This window comes from Entamoeba nuttalli (assembly GCF_000257125.1).
Source record: "Entamoeba nuttalli P19 unplaced genomic scaffold asmbl_3079, whole genome shotgun sequence".
NCBI classification, from domain to species: Eukaryota; Evosea; order Mastigamoebida; family Endamoebidae; genus Entamoeba; species Entamoeba nuttalli.
Window position 1 is genome coordinate 1 of NW_008575817.1, and position 7,627 is coordinate 7,627.

A 7,627-nucleotide genomic window follows, 5' to 3' on the forward strand; every position below is an offset into this window, starting at 1 on the left:
TCAGCACCATTTATTAATCAACGCTATTAATTGAAAAAAACTATTTGGATTAATTTAAAAAACTATAATTATAGTTCTATTTTTTTTTAGAAGTAAATTAATTAATTCTTGAATTTTCATTAATTTGATCAACAAGATGATAAAAGTCTTGTTGCAAATTAATTGGGTAATTGTTGAATTGGGTGTTGAATATTTGAATTTCAACGGAAGTAATTTTATGTGTTAATCTATCAACAACATATGTTAATGACCATTCAAAAGAGAAGGCATTTTCTTTATAAGATTTTTCTCCTTTAATATGTTTAATAATGATTTCTTGTGGTTCAATAGTAAGACAAATTCTCCAACCAGTATATCCATCATGGTATTGATGTTTTAATCTTAATGGGAGTAGATATTCAACTGCAGCAGCAAATAAAGCTTGTGTAAAAGTTTTCATAACAGCTAAACATAAACTATTTTCAGTGAATACTATTGGTAATAGTCTTTTAAAAAATGTACCACAATCACCATTTCCATTATTATGAATATAAGTAAAAACTATGTCAAATTGTTTATCAAATTCTTCACTAAACTCTTTTCCATCTAATTTTTTGATTAATAATGAAACTACTTCTTTTAATGTACTTTCCATTCCATATGTTTCTTCTTCATGAGATGTTGATATAATACTTCCATCTAAGATTGTATTATTTTCTTCAATTACTGTAAGTTTACTAACTAACCTTGGAATATCAATAGCAACAGATGTTTCTGCCATTGGTTTTTCATGTAACGAAAGAATCCTTTTATACATATCAGTAAATGTTAATTCAGTTCTTTGATATCTTTCAGGATCAAATTTAGTATAACCAGTTTTATTTTTCTTTGGTTTAAATAAACACGACACTCCAATAATCATACCAGTTAATATAGCAATAATTATTATTAAAATGAGTGTTAAATATATTACCTCCATTTTATGTATTTTTAAAATGTTATTTTTTATTTTTTCTTTTTTCAGTTCTAAAAAAATAATATTGTGATAACGATTATTCAATTAAAGTATTTACTCACAATCCTCTTCTATATATGAGGAATTAACTTTAAGCCTCAGGCGGTTTCTTTGGAGCTATTTGTATATTATCGTCTTGGATATTATCCGGTCGTTTATTCACTTCTGAAACTGTTTTAAATTTTGATTGGTCAGTTGGTTTATAAGGTGGTTGTGATTGAGGTTGTGGATATTGAGAAAGAGGAGCTTGATAAGTAGGATTTCTATAAACACTTGGATATCCATATGATGGGTCTTGACTATGACTGAAATCAGGTGGAATCATATCAGCTCCTCCTCCAAGACTTCTTTGTTGATCATACATATATGATGAACGTCTATCTTGATCTGTAAAATAGTCAGAAGCCATTGGAACATGTGGTTGTTGTTGAACACCTCCAGGAGATGGAATTTGACCAGAAAGCATTTGACGAGAATTTTGAGGGATAGCTTTCTCAGCCATTGTTGTTTGATCTTTTTGAATAACAGAAGAATCATTAATACCAGGAGTAGCACCAACAGCACGTTGTTCCGAGAGGTCTTCAGGAATACTTGTAGAATGACAAATAGCAGGGTACTATTTATAAGTAATTATCAAATATAGAAATAGAACATATGAACGATATATAAATAAAACTTATTATCTTTAAATATATAGAACATCGTCTCATCACTCATATACTTCTTCTTATTCAAATAAAAAAAATTAAACAAACATCAGCATTTGAATAACTAAAGTAATTAGACTTAAATTCAACAAATTTGATTAATGTATCTTTAACATCCTTAGAAGAATATACTACTAATTTATCGTTTGCAAAAATAAAGAGTGATACTTCACAATCACACAAAATACTTAATTCCATTGCTTTTTTAATTAATCCATGACTTCGTTTAGTATAAGTGGCTGTTCTTTTTCTTTCACTCTCAATTCTTTCTATCTTTATTTTATTTCTTCCCATTTTGTATTTCTTTTTTGAGGATCTCCTATTTATATTTTTACCCTTAAATAATAAACCCTTTATCTCTTTTTGATTGGTCAATTGTCTGGTTTAAATATATAATTAGATTTGTTATAAATATAGTTAATTTGATCTATAAATTTATTGTAGAAGTTTCTTTTTTTCTTTTTTTTTTTCTCGTTTCTTTTTGTCTCTTTTCTTTAAGTATAATTTTTTATTATAATTTTTACTATTGAATTAAAATAGATTTAGGGTTTTTCTTTTTTTCTCTTTTCGAAAAAAAAATGGAAAATTGAACAATTATAATAAACTTTGTTATATATAACGAAAAAAGAATATACACATTTGTTCAAATTCAAAAAGATATTTTTAGTTTAGTTATCATCTGTATTTGTTAAAAGCAAAAAAATTAATTCTAAAAAGATAAATAACAACAAAATTTAATTTAAAAAAGAAAGAGAGTTAATGATTTTTATTAATGAAAAAACAATAAAAAAGAAGTTTAATTTTAAATGAGCCAATTACCACAAAATAATTCTCAAAAACTTCCTCATGAATATTTGACATTGGAACAAAAGTTAAGGTTAATGATTGGTGAATATATTTGTTTAATGAATCCTTTTAAATTTTTTCCTTCTTTGAATGAAATTAAGTCATGTGTTTGGGCAAGTGGATCAATGATTTATCCAATTACTGGTATTTCACCTTCAATAAATCTTTGTGATGGTCCTTCTGGACTTAGAATTGGTTCTAAATTGTTTATTAAAAATTCTACTTCTTTTCCATCAGCGACATGTATTGCTGCTACATTTAACAAAGAAATGGCTATAATAGAGGGAGAAGCTATTGGAAGTGAGTGTGTTAATAAGTCTATTGGAGTTCTTCTTGCACCAGCAATTAATATTCAAAGACATCCATTAGCAGGAAGAAATTATGAATGTTATTCAGAAGATCCTGTTTTAGCTGGGGAAATGGGAGCTTCATATATTGTTGGAGTACAAAAAAATGGAATTGCAGCTTGTGTTAAACATTTTGTTGCTAATAACCAAGAAACACAAAGAGAAGAAATTAATGTAGAAGTATCACAACGTGCTTTAAGAGAAATTTATGTTGAAACATTTAGAATTGCACTTCAAGGAAACCCACTTACTTTAATGACATCATATAATAAAGTAAATGGACAATACGTTGGAGAAAATGAAGAAATGAAGAAGTTATTGAGAGAAGACCTTCATTATAATGGAATTATTATGACTGATTGGTATGCATGTAAAGATACTGTGAAAATGGTATTAGGAGGAAATAATCTAATTGAACCAGGAAAACCAAGTAATTATACTGAACTATTTGAAGAAATTAAAAAAGGAAATGATAAACTAATGAAAGAAATTGATGAGTCTGTTGATAGAATAATTGAATTTACTAACTCTATTAAACCAATAAAACAAATAATTAATTCTACAAATGTGGCTCTTTCAGTTGCTGTAGAGGGATGTGTATTATTAAAAAATAATCAATGTCTACCATTAAAACAGTCATCAAAAATTTGTCTCATTGGAAGTGCATCATATAAACCATTTGCATTTGGTATTGGAAGTGGTCAGTCTAATCCATTAAGAGTTATTTCAATTAAAGAAGGATTATTGTCACAAGGAATGTTTATTGATCAACCAATTGAAAGAATTTATTCTCAACACGTTTATCAACAAAATAAAAGATCAGTAGATACTTATATGGGTGTTTTTAATTTATTTAAAGATTACGAAGAATTATTATTTGAGAAAAGATTGTGTATTAGATGTTCACAGGAATGTGATGTTGCTGTATTTACTATAGGAAGAGTTTGTGGTGAGTTTTATGATAGAACACCACAATCATTTTGTCTTCAACCAAATGAAATTAATACAATTAAATGTATTAGTGAGGTGTTTCATTCTGTTAATAAAAAGGTTATTGTAGTTTTAAATATTGGAGGTGTTATTGAAATTGAAAGTTGGAAAGATCTTGTTGATGGAATTATTGTTTGTTGGATAAATGGAGAACAATGTGGTAATGCTGTTGCTTCAATAATATCTGGTCAGACAAACCCATCTGGTAGACTTCCAACAACTTTTCCAATTACTTTAAGTCAACCAAATTTGCGATCATTTCCAGGAGATGACCCAATTAAACCAACAAAAGTGATATATGAAGAAGATATTTATGTTGGATATCGTTATTACACAACATTTAATCAAAAATGTTCATATCCATTTGGATATGGGTTATCATATTCTCAATTTGAATATTCTAATTTTAATGTTTCTGTTGATTTAGAACATCAACTTATTCATTTTACTGTAACTGTAACAAACATTGGAACTCTTAAAGGAAAAGAGGTTATTCAAATTTATGTTTCAATCCCAGAAGATCGTTTAGAACATCCATCTATTGAATTAAAAGCATTTGGTAAAACAAAATTATTATGTCCAAATGAAAATCAACAACTTTCTTTTACTAAAACTTTTAGAGACTTTAGTTCATTTGATACTAACTCAGCTTTTTGGATTATGGAAAAAGGTGCTTATACTGCTTTTGTAAGTAAAGACTGTTTAACACATATTCTTTCTAAACAATTTTTAATAACTGAAACAATAATAGTTGAACAATCACATTTATATGCCATGCCAATTACTCAATTCAATTGTTTTTCAAGAAATTCAATACAATAAATTTAATGATAAGTATTATTTTTCTTTTTTTTTTGAAGAATAAGAATAAAACCTATTAAAATAATTTAATTTAACTTCTTTCATTTTATATTTTTGTTTATGATAAATTAAATTGTTCAAATTCTTTTAAAGTATTTCAATTTTATTAATGAAAATAGAAATTATTTAAACAAAACAATTCATACTTGAAGATAATCATTAATTACATTCTTATTTCAAAAACTAATTATCTACTTCAAATATATTCAAAAGTAGTATTTTGTTATTTATTATTAGTCAAACAATATTAGTGTAATATGATAAGAACAAGAATGTTAATAAAAAAATACAATTAATTAATAAGGATTAAAAGTATTTTTTGAATAAGAACTAAATATTTTTTTTATTTTTAGGTTATGAGTGAATGTATTATTTTTGATAGTGATGTACAAGGATGGAATAAAGAAGAATTCTGTAAGAGTATATTAAATAAATCTTATTTATCATTTTATATTCAAACAAATTCAAATTTAGTTTTTGGTTTTCATCTTACGAAGTCTATTAAAATTGTTGATTATTATTCATATGATTCTCAATTATCTTTCTTTCAATATTTTCCAAATAAGAAACAATTACCTTCTAATCCAATGAATCAATGGATAGGTATTTGTCTTCCAGCAGAGGAAAGGAATACCTTATTTCATCTTGGAATGAATGATTATGAAAGTGATGTTAATTTTTTAACAATAAGAAATACCAAATTATTTTCTCGTGTTCATCTTTTAGATGATTTTTTTCTTTTGCAAGAAGGTGATATACTCCCTGAGATGGAATTTCAAACTTTAAGGTTGATAGTAATTCAAATTTTATGAAAATATCTATATTTCTAGTTCATTTTTTTTACTTATTAATAAATTATTATTTATAGTTATATGTCTTGCAGTGAAACACCACAAGAAAAAGAGCAAATATATGAGAACCTTATGACAGAAGATCAACGATATTTTGAAGGTAAAAGAAATTGGTTAAGACAACAAAGCCTTGAAGAAATTTTTGAACCTAATGAAATTAATACCATATTAAATGCATTAAATTCTGTAGATAGATTATGGGAAAACGTTTGTATACTACTTATCAAAAAGATATAAAAAAGAAGAGATGTAATCATATCATAGATTTATGAAACGAAAAGAAGATATCATAAATTTAATCAAGAAATGAAAGAAAATGAAGACTTTTTATCATCAATAAATAAACAATTTGATGAAATGGAAAAATCATTTTTATCTTCAATAACACAAAATACAATAATTGGAAAAGAAACAAATTAAGAATAAAAGAAGACAAACAATAATAGTAAATTGAATTATTTGTAAGAAAAAAATATTATTTTTATTATTAAGAATAATATTGAGTATATTCGCAATCAACACATTCAGGTATTTCTATTTTGATTGATTTTACATCTTTCATTGATTTAATTAATTCACGAGTTTGAACAGTAATATTTGTTGAAGAAACTAATGTTTGAGAATACCTAAAGAATTGACTAAATGGAAGAATGGTTGGATTAGCATAGTCATAAATACTTGTTGGGTTGTCATTAATAGTAATAATTGGTAATTTATCTAAATAAAATGTAAAAGGAGCAATAACATTTATCAATGATAATGAAGTATTTGATGGAAGAATTTCATAACTAATAAAACTTAATTGATTTACATAAAACCCACCAGCAATATAAGAACTTCTAAAAGAATTATCATTCTTTTTATAAACAAAAGGAATAGCAAGAAATTCTAATTTACGATCTGTTTCAATAACAGCGTGATATTCTATTGAAGAATAGAAAGTAACATTGGCAATAATACCATGATGACTTGATTCAATAATATATTTTTGGTTTTTACCAGTATAATTTAATTGAGTAACATTAAGATGTCTACTAGTAATATAAACTTGATTTTTAAACTCTACAATATTAATTAAACTTGGTAACATTTGTTTATCTTCATAATGATTATCTGAACAAAGTGATATTTGGTGAATAAATGGATAATAACTATTCATTAACTCCCAATTTTCATCATATGACATTGTAAAATTAATTGATTTTACTTGATTTTCTTTTGTAGAATTTACACAAAAAATAGAAGGAGATGTAATAGATGGATAACAATTCTGTTTTTGTAATGGAATAACAAGAACAGTAAAATTACTTGAACATCCAATATTTGAAAATTCACTAAAATACATAGAATATGTAGGTTTTGGATCTTCTATTGTAATAGTAACTGGATATGGTTGAATTATCATTTCTTCTGTAGTATTTAATTCAAAGGAAATAACTAATCTTTCACATTTTTTATAATGGTCAAACCACCCACTAGTAGCACAACCAATGAACTCTCTATTAAAACTGAAACGAGAATCATTTAATGTAATTTTTGGTAGAAGAATGTCTCTATTAAAAAAACCTCCGACTTGTTGTTCAATAAATGTTCCATAAAATGTTAATGAATAAGATGGATCAACAAAAGTGTAAAATTGTGTTGTATTTTTAACATCAATAAAAGGGGGGTCTTCGTAATTAACTAATAATGAATTATATCCTTTACTACAAACATATGACTTTTTAATTGTTATCATTCTCATTATTAGAAAAAATATTGAAACAAATAATGATACTCCAATAACAACTTTTAAATAATATTTTACTTTAAATTGTTTCTTATAATATTCATCTCGTGTATTTTCAGTATTATCATTTTTCTTCGTATCAGAGTCATAACTATATAACAGATCTTGCATTTCTCTTAATTTTTTAGTTCTCTTAATATTTTTTTGTTTTTTTGTTTTTTTTTTAATATTTTTACTAATTTTGAATGATTGGAAGATGGAGCAATATTCTATGCGTATAGAAAATCAAAAATAATGAAAAA

The 7,627-nt window shown here is 25.4% G+C and overlaps 6 protein-coding genes across 6 annotated transcripts; 3 read left to right on the forward strand and 3 right to left on the reverse strand.

Moving 5' to 3' along the window:
* Positions 1-97: 97 nt before the first annotated feature.
* Positions 98-958, reverse strand: ENU1_054250 (hypothetical protein; the record flags this gene model as incomplete). Its single annotated transcript, XM_008857952.1, has 1 exon — positions 98-958. The coding sequence occupies one exon, from the start codon at positions 956-958 to the stop codon at positions 98-100; it is 861 nt and encodes a 286-aa protein (XP_008856174.1).
* A 127-nt stretch (positions 959-1,085) lies between these two features.
* Positions 1,086-1,496, reverse strand: ENU1_054260 (hypothetical protein; the record flags this gene model as incomplete). Its single annotated transcript, XM_008857953.1, has 1 exon — positions 1,086-1,496. One exon carries the CDS (start codon positions 1,494-1,496, stop codon positions 1,086-1,088), a length of 411 nt encoding a protein of 136 aa, XP_008856175.1.
* Positions 1,497-2,507: 1,011 nt separating this feature from the next.
* Positions 2,508-4,706, forward strand: ENU1_054270 (glycosyl hydrolase family 3, N-terminal domain containing protein; the record flags this gene model as incomplete). The annotated part of the gene is made up of 1 exon (XM_008857954.1): positions 2,508-4,706. One exon carries the CDS (start codon positions 2,508-2,510, stop codon positions 4,704-4,706), a length of 2,199 nt encoding a protein of 732 aa, XP_008856176.1.
* A 395-nt stretch (positions 4,707-5,101) lies between these two features.
* ENU1_054280 (hypothetical protein) lies at positions 5,102-5,557 on the forward strand (the record flags this gene model as incomplete). Its single annotated transcript, XM_008857955.1, has 1 exon — positions 5,102-5,557. One exon carries the CDS (start codon positions 5,102-5,104, stop codon positions 5,555-5,557), a length of 456 nt encoding a protein of 151 aa, XP_008856177.1.
* Positions 5,558-5,617: 60 nt separating this feature from the next.
* On the forward strand, positions 5,618-6,016 carry ENU1_054290 (hypothetical protein; the record flags this gene model as incomplete). The annotated part of the gene is made up of 2 exons (XM_008857956.1): positions 5,618-5,803; positions 5,861-6,016. 2 exons carry the CDS (start codon positions 5,618-5,620, stop codon positions 6,014-6,016), a joined length of 342 nt encoding a protein of 113 aa, XP_008856178.1.
* A 67-nt stretch (positions 6,017-6,083) lies between these two features.
* ENU1_054300 (hypothetical protein) lies at positions 6,084-7,496 on the reverse strand (the record flags this gene model as incomplete). The annotated part of the gene is made up of 1 exon (XM_008857957.1): positions 6,084-7,496. One exon carries the CDS (start codon positions 7,494-7,496, stop codon positions 6,084-6,086), a length of 1,413 nt encoding a protein of 470 aa, XP_008856179.1.
* Between the last annotated feature and the right edge of the window lie 131 nt (positions 7,497-7,627).